Source organism: Penicillium longicatenatum (assembly GCF_028827895.1).
Source record: "Penicillium longicatenatum strain IBT 33135 chromosome Unknown contig_2_segment0_segment0, whole genome shotgun sequence".
NCBI classification, from domain to species: domain Eukaryota; kingdom Fungi; phylum Ascomycota; class Eurotiomycetes; order Eurotiales; family Aspergillaceae; genus Penicillium; species Penicillium longicatenatum.
In genome coordinates, this window is record NW_026643120.1 from 3384582 (window position 1) to 3403605 (window position 19024).

The 19024-nt window shown below is 50.3% G+C and overlaps 10 protein-coding genes across 10 annotated transcripts; 4 read left to right on the plus strand and 6 right to left on the minus strand.

The window, feature by feature from the left end:
* Window positions 1-278: 278 nt before the first annotated feature.
* N7484_003767 (18S rRNA methyltransferase BUD23) lies at window positions 279-1191 on the minus strand (the record flags this gene model as incomplete). Its single annotated transcript, XM_057114187.1, has 2 exons — window positions 279-1095; window positions 1169-1191. 2 exons carry the CDS (start codon window positions 1189-1191, stop codon window positions 279-281), a joined length of 840 nt encoding a protein of 279 aa, XP_056974327.1.
* Window positions 1192-1395: 204 nt separating this feature from the next.
* N7484_003768 (uncharacterized protein) lies at window positions 1396-2158 on the plus strand (the record flags this gene model as incomplete). Its single annotated transcript, XM_057114188.1, has 2 exons — window positions 1396-1465; window positions 1521-2158. The coding sequence occupies 2 exons, from the start codon at window positions 1396-1398 to the stop codon at window positions 2156-2158; spliced, it is 708 nt and encodes a 235-aa protein (XP_056974328.1).
* Window positions 2159-2699: 541 nt separating this feature from the next.
* N7484_003769 (GTPase-activating protein BEM3) lies at window positions 2700-6898 on the minus strand (the record flags this gene model as incomplete). Its single annotated transcript, XM_057114189.1, has 3 exons — window positions 2700-2734; window positions 2794-3399; window positions 3478-6898. 3 exons carry the CDS (start codon window positions 6896-6898, stop codon window positions 2700-2702), a joined length of 4062 nt encoding a protein of 1353 aa, XP_056974329.1.
* A 921-nt stretch (window positions 6899-7819) lies between these two features.
* N7484_003770 (mitochondrial distribution and morphology protein) lies at window positions 7820-10029 on the minus strand (the record flags this gene model as incomplete). The annotated part of the gene is made up of 3 exons (XM_057114190.1): window positions 7820-7951; window positions 8028-9238; window positions 9297-10029. The coding sequence occupies 3 exons, from the start codon at window positions 10027-10029 to the stop codon at window positions 7820-7822; spliced, it is 2076 nt and encodes a 691-aa protein (XP_056974330.1).
* Window positions 10030-10271: 242 nt separating this feature from the next.
* Window positions 10272-11149, plus strand: N7484_003771 (pre-rRNA-processing protein PNO1; the record flags this gene model as incomplete). The annotated part of the gene is made up of 3 exons (XM_057114191.1): window positions 10272-10338; window positions 10402-11036; window positions 11093-11149. 3 exons carry the CDS (start codon window positions 10272-10274, stop codon window positions 11147-11149), a joined length of 759 nt encoding a protein of 252 aa, XP_056974331.1.
* A 231-nt stretch (window positions 11150-11380) lies between these two features.
* Window positions 11381-12223, minus strand: prs3 (proteasome core particle subunit beta 6; the record flags this gene model as incomplete). Its single annotated transcript, XM_057114192.1, has 2 exons — window positions 11381-12068; window positions 12126-12223. The coding sequence occupies 2 exons, from the start codon at window positions 12221-12223 to the stop codon at window positions 11381-11383; spliced, it is 786 nt and encodes a 261-aa protein (XP_056974332.1).
* A 380-nt stretch (window positions 12224-12603) lies between these two features.
* On the plus strand, window positions 12604-13441 carry N7484_003773 (HCNGP domain-containing protein; the record flags this gene model as incomplete). Its single annotated transcript, XM_057114193.1, has 3 exons — window positions 12604-12672; window positions 12731-12776; window positions 12846-13441. The coding sequence occupies 3 exons, from the start codon at window positions 12604-12606 to the stop codon at window positions 13439-13441; spliced, it is 711 nt and encodes a 236-aa protein (XP_056974333.1).
* Window positions 13442-13757: 316 nt separating this feature from the next.
* On the minus strand, window positions 13758-14432 carry N7484_003774 (uncharacterized protein; the record flags this gene model as incomplete). Its single annotated transcript, XM_057114194.1, has 1 exon — window positions 13758-14432. The coding sequence occupies one exon, from the start codon at window positions 14430-14432 to the stop codon at window positions 13758-13760; it is 675 nt and encodes a 224-aa protein (XP_056974334.1).
* Window positions 14433-14988: 556 nt separating this feature from the next.
* On the plus strand, window positions 14989-15904 carry pre4 (proteasome core particle subunit beta 7; the record flags this gene model as incomplete). The annotated part of the gene is made up of 2 exons (XM_057114195.1): window positions 14989-15220; window positions 15300-15904. 2 exons carry the CDS (start codon window positions 14989-14991, stop codon window positions 15902-15904), a joined length of 837 nt encoding a protein of 278 aa, XP_056974335.1.
* A 1036-nt stretch (window positions 15905-16940) lies between these two features.
* N7484_003776 (uncharacterized protein) lies at window positions 16941-18815 on the minus strand (the record flags this gene model as incomplete). The annotated part of the gene is made up of 1 exon (XM_057114196.1): window positions 16941-18815. The coding sequence occupies one exon, from the start codon at window positions 18813-18815 to the stop codon at window positions 16941-16943; it is 1875 nt and encodes a 624-aa protein (XP_056974336.1).
* Window positions 18816-19024: the final 209 nt, after the last annotated feature.

Genomic DNA, 19024 nt, shown 5'->3' on the forward strand with positions numbered 1-19024 from the left:
GGCTGTACCAGCCAAATGAGTCTGCAGATATGGTGCCTTTCCGGTCAATGGTCAAAGGCAGTAAAGCTCTATTCATCAAAAACGTCAAAACAAAAAGTCGTGAGACAAAATTACCCCCCAGAAGGATGCTCCAGAGCGCCATTGGTGCCGGAAGTGTGGACTGGTGTTCAGTGGGAAAGGGGTATCAAAAGGGGAAAAAAACATGAAGCGAAGAACTTTTTAAAGCACGCCGGTGCATCTGGAATGGGGAACTGGGAAGGAGTGCACCCAAATGACAGTTAAAAGGCCGTACGTCGTTTGCGGCCGGTGTACTTCGAGTTGTGCTTCACCACCTTTCCTTTCTTCTCCATCTGTTCTTTTTTCTTCATAATCCAGGCCCGGTCACCTTTCCGGGCCGGGCGAGCCTTGTTGACTTCCATGGCTTTTTTCCTAGCATCCAACACATCGACATCATCCATGCCGTTCACAACGCCTCGAATATCCCCTTGGAGACCACCACCACCCACAGTAAGGACCAAGTATAGCTTGCCATTCTTGGTGCCCGGATCATCTTCAAGCATACCAGCTCCGAAGCCGGCCTTAATGGCAGCGCCACTGATCATGCCACGCTGAATATCATTCTTGGGATAGAATTGGCAGACTGCTCGTCCACCACGACGAAGACTGGCATAAAGGCCCTCGAAAAATCGCTTCAAGCGACCTTCAGGACTGACGTCGCTGGTTTCGGCATTGCATAACCACTGGATCGCACTGATACTGATTGCCGCATCGAAAGAGCCGGGGCGGAAGGGTATTCCCTGGCCAATATCGGCAAGAAAGAGATCGCCTTCAACCTCACGTTGCAGAGCCACATCCAGCATGCTTGGGGAAATATCCATGCCTACCCATGTATGCGGTCCGCCATCTTCGGGGGACTCTTGCGACAGAATCTCACCTGACAACCCCGAACCACATCCAACATCAAGGATCATGGAAGGAGACTTAAGGTCTAGAAGCTCCAGGGCTCGGTTTGTCATATCGGCTTGGATATTCCGAATACGTGAAGACGTTGTATACTTGCGGGACTCATTGTCGTTGTAGAAGAGGTCGGGTGGCCTATTGCGGTACAAGAGCTCAATGGTGAGTTTCATGCAAGGAAGGGACTAGAGAAAAGGCAAGTGAGACCTACAGAATATCCTCGGGGCGCGACATGATGGCGAGGGTGGAGATGCCAGAGTTATGTCTATGTCATGGTATAAATTTTAGTTTGCAATTTATTTTTAATCCGGAGTGGGGTGGCGGCCTGAGGCATTCGTCGATCACGTTCGTTTTCAATCAATCGCGTTCATCTTCTACTCTTCCTTCGAGTTACCCCGATCCCATTCCCAAATTCAATTCCTATTTCTATGCTTCACCATGTGGATTCTCTCTCTCGTCGGATATTTAGGGGTGATTGTTGGGTTCGCTTTTCTCACTCTCGCCATCGGTAAGCCTAAGCTTCTCCGAACTTATCAACGACTCCATTGACACGCAAACTATAGCTTCGGGACTTTACTATCTGTCTGAGTTGGTCGAAGAGCATACTGTTCTAGCGCGCAAGCTATTGAATCGCCTTATTTACAGCATTATCGTCATTCAGGTCCTTTTAGTGATCTTTGACCGATTCCCCATCTGGCTCTCCCTACTCAGCATCCTCTCCCACCTGGTTTACGCAAGCAATTTGCGCCGCTTCCCTATCGTCAAGCTATCCGATCCACTTTTTATCCTCTCATGCATTCTGGTGCTGTTGAACCATTGGTTATGGTTCCGTCACTTTTCGATGCCACCCTCTCCATCCCGCCGGGCCGATAACAACTGGCGTCAGCCGTACCAAATGAATTACGAGGATATGCCTTCGTTCTCCGAGGTTGCCTCTTATTTTGGGCTATGTGTGTGGCTGGTCCCCTTTGCCCTATTCGTCAGCCTGAGTGCTGGTGAGAATGTGCTGCCAAGTATGGGATCGGAATACGCAACGGGAGACCGTGCCGCCAGTGGGTTAGGCCACAACCGGGGCACCTCGGACGGCAAGTCCAAAAATAAAGGAATGGCCAAGGCCCTGGTGGACAGTGTGCGAGATTGGGCTCGTGAAAATGGTGAACTCATGGGCTTATGGCGGGGCGAGCGAACTGGGCGGTTCTGATCTCCAGTGATTCACCATAAACAGTTTTGATATATAATGAACTCATGTCAACGTTACTTCTGATCAAAGAGCCCAAGAATAGGGATGGAGACATTGGACTCTATCAAGCTATAATGCACAATCGTACCGCTGTAGATACAAGGGATCTCGAGTGCGTGAAGAGCAATTAGACATGGAAAGTAGAAAAAAAGCCGGCGGGCAACAGGAACCAAGAGTAGACAGAACGACAAAATGAAAGAAGAAGAAGAAGAAGAGAAAGGAGAAGAAGAAGAAGAAGAATGGGTATAACGATAGATCAAGAAATAAAAGATCTCCAGGACACGGGGCTCGTGCCTCATTACTGCAACCTCGTCCTAATTACCATTATCATTAAACATTCCCGTGCGATTCTGCTGGTGCCAAGTGGGTAAAGTCGTCATTCTGCGTGCAAATCGTGATCGGTAAAGAAATAGAAAGGGTGGTTTCATCGACAATAGAAGATTAGAAAGATGCCGGGAAGATCAACATAACAGCACGTTCACAATGACTGCTTGTGGTTTGATTATTTGTCCGGGTTGAATGCAAGATCTCCTGGGTCTGGATGAAAATGAAGGGTTAAAGAATGCGAACCCGAAGCTTGAGCCGATTTTACGTACTGTGTTCCATAAAGAGCATTGAGCTCTCCCGCCGCTTTGTCTTGGCTGAACGAGTATCGTCTGAGCCGGGAGACAACATGCCGTTCAACGAACCATAAGAAGCCGAAGCACCTGAGTGTTGGTTATATGCGTCGCTCCTGTAAGCTGGCTGGTCATAGCTGGGCTGCATATGAGCAAAGCCCGTATCATGGGCGGCTCGAGGGTTATCTGAGGGACCACTGGAGGCGTCCCCTGGACCTCGGAATGACGTCTGGTTGTACGATGGGGTCGGGATATCTGAGAACATCTGGTGACGAGGGGAACGAACGTCATCAGGGGATAAACTGTTGTCCACAGTTAATTCAATGGTTGGTCCTGGACCGGAACCGATATCACCAAAGATGCTATCGAAATCGGTAAGGAACATTGAAAACACCGGTGCGGGGATGTTTAGAGTCGGAGCAAAAACAATGCCAACATTCCGAACAGTCATTTTGTTCACGTCAGAATTGTTGACAATCTCGATTAGGAACAGCGACAAGGCCCGCAGTAGCACCAGATTCGGTCTTGGTAGCCGGCTAACCAGAGCATTGAAGGCTGTAATTTTCTTTTGGCGGTCATCAAGCTCTGTTCGAACAGAAGAGGGATGAGTGTTAGCCTACTCTCCCCATTAAGGCTGTGAAAAGATGAGTGAAGGAGACATACCAAGAACCCGGAGAAAGTCCAAGTGAAGCTCTCGGGTGAGCACCGTTGTTGGGAGTTCCCGAAGATATTGCTTGAAGAGAGAGGCGACAGCATGAACGTCATAATACTGATCACCACCAATGAAATCCACATCACCCTCGGTGTTGAAGCGTTCCTTCAAGGCCTTGATCACAACATTGGAACCGCTCAAACGGAAAATTCCTTCTTCTAAAGCCGCCTCCTTGGAATGCAGATATTCGATACAACGATATACAACAGCCGGCAATTCCACATCTACTCCAACTGGCGCACAGTATTGAACGGCTTCTGCCAAGGGTATTCCGAATACAGGCCTGATGGGATCTTTGCGTTCTGCTTGAATGATGGTATTTGATGCGCCCGACTCACTAACAGCCGGGGCCTGCGACGACAGATCAAAGGAAGACCGGGTGCGGAAGCCCCAGATGCTGCGTTTCTTTTCTTTGGTGGACATCGTGGTTTTATTGCCCCAGGCTCCAACATCCTGGATCACAGCTCCATTGGTAGGACCAGAGATAGTCTTGGGTGATTGCAAGGATTGCTCGACGGGAGATTGACTAAGATCTCTGAAGTCTGTTGAGAGCGCAGCCGGTATGCGTGGCGAACGAGGGGCCTGTTCAAGGGAAGAACCAAGGATCGGAGGCTCTGCCGCAATGGTGTCGTCAAAGCTGAATCCTTGAACTGGGGCCTTAACTTCCTGGTCAGGACTTTCAATACTCCTAGTTGGCTTCCTGCTACCGCTGTTGGGTAACGACTGAGGTTTGCTGCCATTGCTTGACGGTTGTTGGTGTCTCGTCTGGGTTTGCTGCTGGCTTTTGATGGATGCACTGCCCCGACTATCATTGTCTGAAGAGGGGCTCTCGACGTACTCCATCAGAGCCTCTACCCATCTATCGCGCTCATCGTCACTCTCGGCACAGAGCACATGTCGGACAAGGGCCGAGGAGTCTTTCCTTTTGGGTTCCAAAACAAGGAAGGCATGGCGGTATTGATTGTCAGCTTCCTCATCTGGCCCAGGAGGAAGATTGCTCTGATTACTAGGATTCTGTGACTGCTTGCCAATTTGAGCATGGTGCAGCTTGATAGTCCCCATGTGAGGACCGCCTGGCGACTCAAAGTATTTCAACTCGGGTCCATGAAGGACAAAGTAGCGCGCTTTCCAACCGCCAAAGTTCTTGCCTCTTTTCGTCAGGTAGCCTTCTTTTCGAGGCCTGCCATCAGATCCTCGAGGCATGTCAGGCTGCGTCGAGCTATTGCCTTGAAGCAGGCTAGTCTCATCATCTCGTGGCTCGATAGCGTCGTTAGTGAGAAATTGACAAATGACCAAGGCCGCCTTTTCATCCATGGGTGTATCCAACAGACTGTCAAAGTATGCATTCAACGCAGCACGCCGGGCATCTACCTTAGCAGGGGAGTGTCCACTGAAAATGCTGCGATCTGGTAATCTTCCTGGGAATTCGACCAAATGGCGGATTTGGTGATCTAACTGAGGCAAAGATGCAATGACTTTTTCAACTCGCCAGAGTTCTGACATCTCAGCCCGAGATATTACACTGAGAGTAAAAACAGGCTCCTCCTCCAAGGGCTTTGGAGCCATATAACTATTCCTGGATGGTCGAAGTCGGGACGAAGAGACTTGGACTTGAATCACAGGAAGAGCGTTTGGTGGTAACAATAAGCCAGGGTACTCATCTGACACCAATCCCTGATATATAGTTGATCTAAGAGACCGCAGGGATCCGGGGCTGTCTATCTTCGCGGCAGTATCGATTGTTGGTATCGGGGCAAACTGAGCTGGGTAATTACCAGCTCTGGGGGACAGAGGCAAACCAGGTAGGTTCGTACCTGCAGTCATGGACTGGCTCGCCATCGAATTGAGGTCTCGAGGCATGCGGGGCAAAGGCGAACCGAGAGGTCGGTCCTCTGGCCTCGGGCTTAATGGTAAACCGGGGCTCTTTGGGTTAGGGAAGCTCGGTCGTCCATTTGGAAGGGAAGGATTTGTGCGAGAGTTGAGCATGAAACCCAGAGAGCCAGAGGCCCCTACATTCGGTGGCGATCTCGTGGCAAGCTCACGGGGACCAGTTGCCGGGCTAGCAGATGTGGCCGTGCCCTGGGAGGAATGAGATGATCCGTATTTGACCGTGCTCACCGATCCCTGAGGATCTATCTCCTTTTTGATGGTGGCTTCCCGATCTCGATCATCTTCCTCTCGGGTCTTTCTCCTTCCACGATCTAGGCTTGATCTTTCCTCCTGGGAATCGCCATAATCGGATTCCGAATCTGGGTCCCCTTGCACTTTGCGAACATTATCCATTGGCAGGCGTAAATCTAGAGGCGCCGGTGGGGGCTTGCGACTCGGGTGTGGGAGTTTCTGTCCATCGCTTCCAACCGGAGACGACAAATTGTTAGTAGGACTCAGATCCGTGCTTCCAAGGGGCATTCTGGATGCGGCTTGGGCGGGTATAATAGTCGGTTGTGGGACTTGCCGCCTGTCGCACTGTTGCTCGCCAATCGGTCCAGGTGTAGCTTGCTGAGGATGCGCCGCTTCATTTGATCCAGGCAGTGAACTTGCAGTGGCGGCGGTTGGCAGTGGCGGCGCGGTGTCTTGGAGCTCTTTCAATTTCTTTTTGTACTTTTCTTTTTCATTGAAGGCGCGTTCGAGGTCCTTATTAAGACCTAGTATAAGCGTCCTTTGCTTGTCCACTAGTTTCCAGAGTTGCGAGTTCTGGGAGGCTGCTTGGTGCTTCTCTCTCAGGAGGTGTACAATAACAGCCTCCGCCGAACCGGCCGCATTGATTAGGTTATTAATGTCCGCTGGACTCAACGCATTGGCATCAAATGTAGATTTTTGAGAAGCAGAGGATAAGGAGGAAATGGCAGAGTCAATGGACGACGTGCGCGGCATGATGCGGTGGTGTGGACGATCGCCGGGTGCTGACAGTATAGAGCTCACGGACGAGGAAGCGGAACGATCAGGGTCAGCCGCACCAGGCGGTTTGGGAATACTGCCGTCGCCGGGTCTTGGAACGTTGCCCGACTCCATACCTATTATATCTGGTGATGGGGAGAGATTCTGAACAGAATTCGAGGGAGGCGCCGGGAACGGTGCATTGGCTATGCGGGAAATGGGCGACCGATTCTGGGACGGGGACGGGTTGGCGCTCGACCGGGGGGACAGCGGACTCTGTGACGAGGGAGAATCTTGCAAGCGTGAGTTCGGGAGAGAAGTGGTGTGCAGTGGTGATGGTGAAATATGCCGAGAGCCAGGAGCGCCGGGGCGCGAAGCCACTTCGGATCGCGCGCCTAGGTAGTCTCGGGGAATAAGGCCGTTGAGAGGCGGGTTATGGGCAGGTTGGTTCTTGGAACCTGGCGCGTCGTCCTCACTGCCTCGCCACTGGGACATCGTTTCACACAGGGATCAGCATCAGAGGGGTTGGTGGGTTGGAGGCAAAGACCCGGGAGAAGAGAGGGCGGGTCCCCGGAAGCTTGGAAGCTTAGTGAAAAAGCAAGAAAGGGGGTCAAGATATTCAGATGTCTTAGATAAAGGGGCCCCTTGGAAAGCAATAGAATATAATGAGAAGACCAAGAGGATATAAAATCTTAATAGGAAAATGTTAATATATTGAAGGTGGGGAGGAGAAGAAATGCGGAAATTAATAGAGAAAAAGGGGGAGAAGGGCTCAATTGCTTGTAATGGTGTTAGGTGGAGCCCACGACGATCCCTGATGACAGCTAGGAATCCATAAGGACTGTAGGGTGATCCGTTCACTGGAAGTATTTGGCTCGAGGAACTTCGGTAATGTATATATATCTTTAAAAATTGCCGGGGAGGTATATATAGTGCAGTATGTAAAGTCAAGTACCGGGAGAAGATCTAGATATATACTGTGGTCCCCGTGGAGACAATGAACGTGGTGGTTTCCGAGTCACGGGTTATCCACAGTCTTTCATGTGGCTGACCCAGCAGAGATCTATAGATAAACCCTGCATATGAATGCCCCCAAACGTACGCTACCCTGAACAGAGATATACGGTACCCCGGGATCTCCACACATGCAATAAAGGAATATTTAGATCAAGCCAGTCGAATATTGTCCAATATAATACAGGTAGAGCAAATGGAGTAATCAAAATCAACCTCCATAACCAAAGTACGAGAAGGGAAAACAACAGCAATAACGAAAACCGTGGGAATACACCAGACTCCACATAATGCAACCCTGTCGTAGTGGCTATGATACATGGGGTAAAAAAAAGATCAAGACTCCCCATAACGCCAAATAGTATCGGTCTAGGATGTGTGGCCATTGGAATGTACATAAAATCATGCGATATTGCCCGCCATTCCCATGAAGATGGCTTGCGCAGCCAGCTGAAGAGACCAGAATCCAACTTTTTTGAATCGCCGTTTGCGGGCTTGGTCATCAACGACGTCTCGAGCAAAGGCATCGTAGGTCTGAGAGAGATAGGTTAGCTTAGCACCACCGCAAGAAAAGAGAGAGAGATAGGGGGGTAAAAACAATCAAACTTACAGCGGCTGACAGATCGTCCATCAATCCACTGTCAAAGATGGTCCAGCTGCCATCGAAATCACCAGCGCGCTTGACGAGACGGCAGTTGATGGGAATGAAGGTACGCTTTGAGTTGATGTACGCGACAATTGGGCGAATGAGGGCGTTGTTGATATAGGAAAGGTCCCGGGTAAATATGGGGACAGCGGCACGAACGTTGTTCATTTGAACTCGCAAGTCCATCATAAGGAATCGCTTGTCCGCGTCGGAAACGGGTTCGAGATCGACATCGTTTTGCTGACGCAGGGAGCCTGAGTCCTGATTGGAGGTAACGGTGGCTTCCAGTCGATCATAAAAATCTGCCATTACCTTTGCTAGGCTCTCATCGTTCTCGGCAGGGAACATGATGTCGGCCACAATGTCCACAGTACCTTCATGGATCCAAGAGAATGGACCCTGGACGCCGCGGTTCAGATGATCAACATTGAGCCCGTCGACACGAATTCTGCTGTGTTTTTTCCATGGGCTGGCTTGACCATCTTCCTCTGTACCTTCATCCCATTGGCCCCCTGTGAAGCCATTTGTCTGACGCGGGTGGATAGTGAACAGGGAATTATCAAAGGAACCCGACATCATATTTGCCGACAGAAAGTCGTAGAATAACCATTGCTTCCGCAGCTGAGGAAGGTCACAAGAGAAGATGCTGATTGAGAATGGTCGGAAGTTATCCGGTTGATAGACGGTCACCAATACATCATGCATCTTAAATGAATCAATTTCGAAATCGCCGGGGTGATGCTCGTGTCGGTAAGACTTGGGATCGAGGTCATCCTCCGGCCAGAAAACATGCCGGCGGTCGATAACACCTCGGATTCCCTTGACTTCCACATCCCGCAACGGTCCCTTTCCATTCAACCACTTAGTGAATGACAGCGTCACGTTGACGGTTTCAAGAGACACGTCAAATTGTGTGTAATTGGTATCCTCTTCTTCGAACACGAGTGGATCCTCGAGCCCGGGGTCACCTCGGGCAGCGGCAGCGGCAGCAGCGGCGGCGGTCTTTGAAGAACCTTTGCTGACATGGCCCGTACCTTGCCCTGGCCGCCTCGAAACAAAAACGTTCTTGAAAGTAATCACGCCATTTTTCCACTTGGGTACAATGGCAGACTCAAAGACAACCTGGACGCCAGAGGACTTGGTCAAGTAATTGCCCACCCATCCGGCCAACGTTTCTGAGACCTGGTTAACATTTGGGCCCCCGATCAGTAGAAAGAAAAATAATCCACGTACCTTGTGCGAAGACGGTGTTGATGGCCAAGATTAGAAGGGAGAAAAATGTAGTTGTTCCTACTACGACCCATACGACATGACCTAGGAGGACCCAGGAGAAGAGTGCTGCTATTTCATCAAGGTTGAAGGGCCGTACACTTCGTATCGAGAACCACTTGAATCGCACCTTGAGACGCGACCAAAAACCAGTTGCTGCTGCCAGAAGCTCTTCTTTTGTTGGTCGGTGTAAATGTGGTATATGTGGTAATCGGTTCATTAAATGGCGATTGGAGGGACGTGCGGGATGTGCATCATGCGGTTGCAGCTTCGAAGGCGGATTTTGAGTGGTATTAGCAGTGTCTTGGATTACTGGAGAAGAATCATCGGCCTTTGAGGCCTGGTGACCGCCGGAGGACCCTCCATTATGTTGGTCACTTCTTGGTGTGTGAAAAGCTCGTTTCCAGAGATAGTATGGTGATGTAGTTTTGGAGGTTATGATGCACGCTGCATTTGTTTCTGCCGCAGTGGAGCTGGGAGATACGAAAACGAGAAAGCCGCCCGAAGCAAATCTTCTAGTCAGATGGGTTGTTTTCCCAGCTGGAGTGGACAAGCGCCGCGGACCAGCCACGAACGAGTCGAGAAGCTTCCTTGACGAGGCGTCGGCGGCGGAGATGCGATTTGGTATGCGGCCGAAGAATGGATGGGCCGATTCCCAAAGTTGGGTGTAAAGCCGGCGTCCGAGGTTGGCGGACATCTCTATCTTCACATCCTGCGGGGGATTGTAGAAAGTAGAAAAGAATAGCTAGAGCTTCCGTCACTTGGAGAACTTGAGAAACTGGGATTGGGAGAGATGAAATCATCCGCTGTTTGTGCTGTTTGCACAGGGAAAAATCGGGCCGCCCACAAGTTCTTCTGGTAGAGGGGCGATAAATTTTGCGATAACAGACTCATCTTTTTTTCCCCTTCTGGTCTTACACACAAACACATTCACGCACAATGCCTGCCCCTACTGCTATTCTTCAACCGGTAGAACCTGCAGGAATTCCCGCAGCTCAATTTCCTGGTAAGTTACTGCCTAGATCGCATAGATCGAGATCTTCTGAGATGCGCTAACTCCATTGATAAGACCAGGACGATGAGGTTCTGATTGATGCCCAGGCGGACCTGGACGTATCCAAGCCTGTGGAAAATTCGCCCGAAGACAATGAGATGCGCATCGACGAAGAGGGCCGCCCCGTTTTCACACCTGCAAAGGAGACCAGCGCCGCCTATCGGGTCGAAACTCGAAAGGTACCCGTTCCACCTCACCGCATGACACCCCTCAAAGCAAACTGGACCAAGATCTGCCCTCCGATTGTCGAACACTTGAAGTTACAGGTGCGGATGAATGTGAAGAGCCGCGCAGTGGAGTTGCGGACCTCCAAATTTACCACCGACGTCGGTGCGCTGCAGAAGGGTGCAGACTTTGTCAAGGCGTTCACCCTCGGATTTGATATTGATGATGCGATCGCCCTCTTACGACTGGATGATCTTTATATCGAGACCTTTGAGATCAAGGATGTGAAGACCCTGAATGGAGAGCATCTGGGTCGTGCTATTGGCCGAATTGCTGGCAAGGATGGAAAGACCAAGTTTGCTATCGAAAATGCCAGTCGGACCCGAGTTGTCCTGGCCGATGCCAAAATTCACATTCTCGGTGGTTTTAAGAACATTCACATAGCACGAGAGGCCATCGTTAGCCTGATTTTGGGTAGCCCTCCGGTAAGTTTGTACCACATACACAGGCATCATGGAGCAAATTTTTAACCCACAAATAGGGCAAGGTTTATGGCAACCTTCGAACGGTGGCTTCGCGCATGAAGGAGCGTTTCTGATTTCATACTCTCTTTCAAATTCTCCTTGGCATGGTATGGGCGTTCTGGTGCATTTCAAGTGCGGGCTTTCTAAAAAGATACTATATCCGAGTGACGATGTTTAAGAGCTCCATTTACGGAAAGTTACTTATGTTTATGTTACCTTGAGTACAAATGAACTACAAAGGGATTTCAAAATCGATTCCATATTCTCATGTTAGAAGGCTGTCTTAGACAAGGGATAAGATATTTCTAATCCTTCTTCAAAGGGTGGAAGACTTCCTGGATTCCATCCCGGGTGATGATCATCATTTGCAAGTGATCACCAACCTCGATATGCCGCTCCACCGCACTTGTGAATGCATCCCGCACCAATTGCTCCACTGTCGATTGGGGCAGAGGCTCGGGTTTCTTTTGCTCCAGTGCATGTCCTTCTCCGCTGCCGGGAATGTATTGATTCTTGAAGTTGACCTGGTTGTCCAGGAAGGGCATGATCAAGCTTGCTGCCGCACCGGCCGCCCGGCATTGCTCCCGTTCGTATGATCCCACGGGATCATAGCTGTACAGAGCGCCTTTGCCTTCCTCGTCCAGACCACTCAGGATGGCGGTAACGTAGTAGGGAAAGAATCGCTTCTGGTATAGGATTGTAGACAGACGCTGTGCACACGCGGAAACAGACATGGGTTTCCCATGTTGGTACTTGTACATCTTCACCACGGCGTCCAGTCGTTCCTTTAGGGCGTTGCCATCCGCGGCGAAACCGACCACGGATAAGACAATGTGAGCTCCCTCCCCAGTCTCATCATCACCACCGATCTTGAAAACCTTTGGAACCATGCGAGAGTTGATATTGTAGCCTGATGTAGAGCGGGTGTCGCCAGCAAGGATCGCGAAATCGGATCCAGTGATGCCCAGGGTCGAGCCACCATTGTCGGTGTACCTAATGATATCATAAGCTTCAAACATTCAAAGGCAATCAAAATGATGGATCTCCTACGGGTAAAAACCATGTTGCTTGACAGGGGCAGCTGTGGGTTCAGAGAAGGAGTAGCCGATACCCTCACCACCAGCTGGGTGACCCAGAAGCGACGTCATTGTGAAGAATAAGATGTAGCCGGATAAAGGTTTGCTACAAAAGAGTATTTAGAGGTGGTAAATGGTGACCAAGTAGTCAAGAATCGGTTGAAAGTTGGATTTGGGGAGAGGAGAAAGCTGGTCAATGTTCTAAGATGTCTGACGCGATGCCGTAACCAACTTAGCTGCCTTTCGCTTATGTAACATTTAGCCTCAGGCGGTCCTTCGTTAACTTGTCAACCTCGAAAGTATTCTAAACTCTGTACAGTACTGGAACACGCTCAGCACAATTTTGTGGGAGCATTGCGACATTGCACAACTATTCGCTTCTTGTTCTGCCTGCACGCCTTCATTCTAGGGAGAGTACCCTTTTTAGGGAAGATTAAGCTACAGGCCGCATCATGCTCGGTCTAGGTGCTTATGACAGCAGCAGTGAGGAAGAAGTTGAAACGAAGACCCCTGCGCCTCAGGTTCGAGCTTCGATATTGCCATGTATTGGGTTATTAGACTAAGAACTCTCTCGCATAGCACACACAGCAACATCTCGAGGCTTTGCAAGCCAATCAGGTCAAAGGTGATTCTAGCATGCATTCAAAACCAATTGATAATCCCCACACTGACTTGCGCCCTTAATTTCAATTAGACCAGAATGAAGCCGATGATTCTCCAAGTCAACTTGGCCCAAGCACCAGCAATGTAGCTCCGAACGGTCCTGTGCTAGGCCCGGCAGTTATGAACACAACTCCCTACCCGGAAGAGCGCCCAGCAGGCGGCTACACTTCTCCCTTTTCAGCATCCCGGGCTTTGATTCAGGACTTGACACTGCCTCCAGTTCCTAATTTGGATATCCCCCCATCCCCGTCAGGATCCCCCGACCCTGCCGCAAATGCCAAGTTCGAGCATTTCCTTTCCCTCAAGAAAAATGGCGTACATTTCAATGCAAAGCTGGCAAGCTCATCGTCCTTGAAGAACCCGAGCTTATTGATCAAAATGATGGAACATGCTGGGATTGATGAGCAAGCACAGTATGATACCTCCTTACCAGTGGAACTCTGGAATACCTCCACCCTACCGCCCTGGGCATTCAAGGAAGAGCTCCTCCGGGCTCAGCAGGAAGCTCGGCAAAGGATGGACGATAAGAAGGCATCTGGACAGAGATCCTCCATTGAGTTTGTCTCCAGTTCTCCTACGCACGGATCAACTTCTAGCATGGAGATCAAAAGAAAAGGCAATCCGTGAACGAACGGATTGACGTTAGCTCCAGGAACAGTATCCTCCGCAAAACTCGGACTTCCTTACATCTGGATAGACCTGCAGGCTAGGGATGAGCTGCTCTAGCCTCGTGACTACGAATACTCCTTTTCTATCACCCCATACAATAGGGATTATTTCCCGACAGTCGAGGCTTGCCGGAGTTCCAAGCCCCAGGCACATAGTATAGAACTGTGAGGATCTATTGGCAGACTTCTAAATGCAGAGAGAAGGCCAAAATTGCAAAAATGGGACAAAAAAACAGATGAATGGCTATTGTACATAGTGCGGCTTGACGACCCTCTCACGACCCTCCAGCTGCGGCAGCAGCTTGCCTGTTACGACGCTCGAACCTTTCATACAGGCTTATATATGAAAGCAAGACCATCGTATCAAACCACTCCCCGTGATCCTCCTTGATCTGCAATCTCCCACATTGGCCAATAGACCGTTTGCTCGTGAATACCGCCACCAGGTCACCGCTTCTCTCATCAATCAGCTTGAAGTTCCGAGGATTCCACGATGGTGTTGTATCATCGACTCCTACTGAGCGTGTTCGCTTCCAGAGCAAGGCTCGTCTTTGCCCGTGGATGCCCTCAGACCGGCTAGACATGTTCACTTCAAAGCGATACGTTTGGTGCATCCAAGAAGATTCCCTGGTCATATCCTCCCATTGGACATTGGTCACATCGTCGGGGTCCCCCAATGCCAATTTCAAATCACCGGAGAACTTGAGGAGTTTGCTGGCTGCCACCACGGGTGCATCGACGCTTGTTCCTCGATGCAAGGTGAGGTCGGGCTTAGCGTACTTGAAATTGGATACCTCCCCGAAGTATATGAGTTGGTCTGCTGCAGATTTGACTTCATAGCGCCGTCTCCACCGCTTTCGATAGATGATGTAAAGACGAGATGAATCCTGTTCATCCAGTTCTGGGTGGATAGATTGAATCGATTCGGATGGAGTCAAGTCAGAGGCCATGGTATATAGTATGTGCGGTTCGTGAAGAAGGAAATTTAGCGTAGATGGGTGCAGGGTAACCGGGGGATCATATTTATGTCTACTAAAGTCCCTTGATTGACCGGTATGCCGTGCGGATACGAAGCCTTTCAGAGGCTGAGCATACTATTACCATGGTTCTGCCAATAAGAAGACCGGTATGGACTTGGCTGCCTCGGGGCTCGGGCACCAAGCGAATACGACGAACTTGATTGGGACAGATATCGCGAGCGTCTACGTCTATATCGTAGTTCCGTAGCATAAATTTCACAGGGAAACCAATTATAAAACACGAAATAAAGCCCACATACTATTCGCTTTTCATCAGAGACTTGGTTCTTTACTGCGTGTATTTCACCAGTTAGTTGGTGGAATCCATTGCTTAGTCATTCAGAGCTCCGTCAGCTTCGCCTGCCTAAGCTCCGTGCATCGTCATCGTTCAATCCCTACGCTGCACTCCCTTCATCTTCACTGCTTGATTCTGCCCTGTATTTGAACTTCTTCTTTTCAAAAATTTCTGAGACCTTCTTGATTGATAATGGACCATTTCCCGGGAACTTGGGGTCGAGTATGGACTCCCAGCCATGAACCCGTCCACTTCGTCGCTAACAGCACATTACAGCCCAGGAACGATGTTTACGGCGCCTACAACCCCGCATATCTTCAGACCACGGGCCCTAAGACACACACCTCTTCGCCGGCAGTGACTGGAACGTCCGTCATAGGTGTGAAGTTTAACGGTGGTGTCGTTCTGGCCACCGACAATCTAGGTACGCAACCTTCAAGCATCCGGCTCGGATTGCGAGATCAAACTCCTGACTTTCTTTTTTTTTTATTGCCAACTTCTAGCCTCCTACGGATCCCTGGCACGCTTTACTGATGTTAAGCGCCTGCGAGTCTTCGGCGACAACGCCGTTGTCGGCTTCGGTGGAGATGTGTCTGACATGCAATACATCGACCGATTGCTCGAATCCATCGATATCAGAGAGAACTACTCAACCCACGGCAACATGCTAAACGCCAAGAATCTGCACACTTACCTCTCCAAGGTTTTCTATAAGCGACGCTCCGAGTTCAACCCATTGTGGAACCATGTCCTCGTTGCAGGCTTCGACGTGGATGGCAAGCCGTTCCTCAGTTCAGCGGATCTCCTGGGCACAACCTTCTCCGCTCCTCATCTAGCCACTGGGTTTGGTGCTCATCTTGCCGTTCCCATTCTGCGACGACGGTTCCCTGAAGAGATGCCCATTGAAGATATCACCCGGGAGGAGGCCGTGTCAGCCTTGAAGGACTGCTTGAAGGTCCTTTTCTACCGTGATGCCCGCAGTATCGACAAATATTCGATAGCGGTCATTACCAAGGAGGGCATTGACCTCAAGGAGGACGAGCAGATCGAAGGACAAAGCTGGGCATTCGCGGAAAGAATTAGGGGATATGGCCGCCAGACAAACTAATATCATTTCGATTTGGTTTTCCCCGGTGATAGTTACCTACAGGAATAATTCCATGGATGTTGAACAATTGCAAAGTGTGTTTCTGGTACAACTCGACCAGGATGAGCCAGAATGGTAGATCTCTAGATGGTGAGGGGTTTTCTCAAGACATATAGGTCTACCTATAGGGATTGGCCCTTGTATAGCCCACACTCGTACACTTTGTTTTTAGAACTCTTCGAGGCATGTGCGTGAGAACACGCCTCGTATCAAGGGCCACATAAATTGCAGAACAAAGCCGTATTGTGACGGAACAAACCCACTTGAGAATGCAGATACAAAAAAATAAAAATTCATACAAGATTTGTCCTTCAGCCATGGCCCAGACCAAAGTGAGGGCGTTCAAGCGGTCAATGGGGTGGATCCGCGTACAGTTTGGCGTCGACAGGTACCTGCGCCTCACAAGGGATGTCGTTTTATATCATAGTACTTACAGCATTGCTAACTCCTGGTGCTGATCTACGTGAGGATGCTTTTAAGTAGGCTTGGAAGTAAAGTATTTCTTGCGTCATACAATATCTTATCGTGTATGGATCGGATCATATTGGCTTAACGTGTGAAGCTTTCCATCTTACGTGTTTCAATATGTGATATATCCATAGCTTGTAAGTCCTGCACTCTGGTTCTCCCTTACTGCAAGGCTAGGCCACGCGGTGAAGAGGTTGCGAGCTGGCAACTTTAAATTGCAGATGCAGTGCAGGATCAGAAGCATAATTGGAATATCATTAAAATCATCATTAAACCAGATTGAGAAAATGTCTCAATGAGAACTATTCAGAACGCCCGTATATCAAGCCTGGAATGGCAAATCAAACGAGGGTATATCCATTCCAATTCAGCAGACTCCATCCAAAGCACCTTGAAAATCCGAATCTAACGTTTGACACCAACTTTTGTAGAACCCTTCCAATAGCATAAAACCAAACCACCAAGAAGTAGAATTCCAAAGAGACATGAAGAATAAAAAAGAAAGAAAAGCCACACCGGCATTCCGGTATTAGCCAAGTGCAAAAGAAGTCGACATATGAACATCAGGCCGTGGACGCGCTTTCGTCAGCTTGCGAGGCCGTTGGTCCTGGCTACGGCTGCGGGGCCGGCCTCGGGACTCAATGAGAGGAAATTCCCCGTCATTATCTTCTCCAACTTGAAGATGATCAGGAGACAAGATCGTCGGCAGAGGTGGCACCTCGATGCCAGGTCTTTGGCACCACACCCGACCGCTTCGTTGGTTTCGAGCTCGGGAGTGCGAGGCCCCTGTGTCGTACTCCTCGTTTCCGTGGAGGCGATGCTCGGATGCAGATCGGTATATCCGGGATTGAATCTCTGTGCTGGCCTTTCGTTGAGAGCTGCTTGTTGTCTCCAACGTGGCCGATGAGCTTGAGCTACATGAATTATCAAGCGCTGTGGCGCAGAAATGATCCATGTAGAAATTGCTTCTGTTGTAATTCGCCTGCCCCTCCTGGAAAGCAAACGGATATGGAGAATTGCTTGACTCGATCGCGAGATCCTTCTGGGTGGGGTATTCTGTGTATCGAGGTGCGCACAGCGTAGATCGACGTGTCCTCGTTCCAGGTCGCATCTGCGCATTGGCGCCATTCTTATCATACCAGCGACTCGAAGTAGGATGTGGCCGAGAGTAATTTCCAACGGATTTCTCTTGGAAGCGGAGCTGGATCTTCTCATCCCTAGTACACGACACCGACGTCTGAGAGTCAAAAGACGCCCTTGTTCGGCTGCCTTGGATTGAGCGAAGCGAAGTGGCGGAGCTATAGCCACTATCAGACTTGTTGAGTGATCGAGATGTGCTTCGGTCCAATCCAATTCCCATGGGACACTTCTCAAGCTGGCTCTCATCACACATGGCAATTCCCTCATCGTCCAGCTCTCTGAGCAAAGTCTTTCCCCGCGGAGGTACGGTGATTGTAGGAGACTTCTCGAAGGAGAATGGGCTCCCTGGAGCATCATCAGGCCTTTTCATGTCAGACACCGAGCATGGCTCCAGCGTCGCTGGACACGTCGTCTGAATAGCCTCGAGACCAAGCCCTGGAGTCCGGCTGAGTGGAATACGTTCGCTTGGGCACGGGGATGCAGAACCATTGACTACGCGCAGAGAACCAAGTTTCAGCGCTCCAAGTTGAGTGTATCGAGCATCCGCGGGGCTTGTGGGCCGTGCCGGTAGTGCAGACGCAAGTGGGGGTCGCTGCCGCGGGGGTAGACACCAATGTGAAAGAGTTGACTCTGAATCGTCCATCTCTGGCTCCCCAATTGGTGATGGCATGCGTCGAATTGCGCCTGTGGTCCGTCGAGTTGCCACCCCAGGGCGGGTCAGTAAAGACCGTCGACGGGTCAATGAGAAGCGTTGATTGCCCACCAAGAAATGGGTGTTCGAGGATGCTGCATCTTCCATAGCATTGTCATAGATGGCGCTCCGTTGTCTTTGGAGACTAATTTGAACCGAATTCGCCCGCCTTGGCTGCTCCGCAGCGATTGATGGTGAGGAATTCGGTGACATCACTGGCTGGCTGGCTCTTTTACCACCAGAGCCGGCCGAGAGGGAGCTGGAGCGTGGTGGTAGAGCATCACGAGGCGAAACTGATTCCTTTGGTGTCCCTGGCTCCAGGGAAGCTGGTTCTGGCTCGGTCGGAGAGGGAGCCTCACTCGTTTGTAAACCAGGGGCGTTCTTCACCTCCGAGATTGTTGAGCCCACCCATGGATTCTGCCATCCAATCAAGCCGGAAGCTAGCTCTGCAGATTCATATTCTGAGCGGGATAAGTGTGGGGAGCTGAATGTGAACTTCTTGGTCAAAGGCTTGGAAAGGCGATTGGAACGGCGGTTGTCGTTCTTAGTCGAAGTGGATTGGAGATTGCCCATGGCTCTTCAATGCTTTCTTTTTCTTTCCCCGGACTTTGGCTTTACAGGGCCCAGCACTGCATGAGGGTGACAACCGGAATAATATACAGATCGATCCGAGCGGGGAAAGATCCACGCGTGAGGGTCCTATAGATCCCAAGGATCAAAGTGACGTCAAGCCAACGATTGTCCAGAGATCAATCCGAGCCCCAGCTCGTACGCCCCGTTGA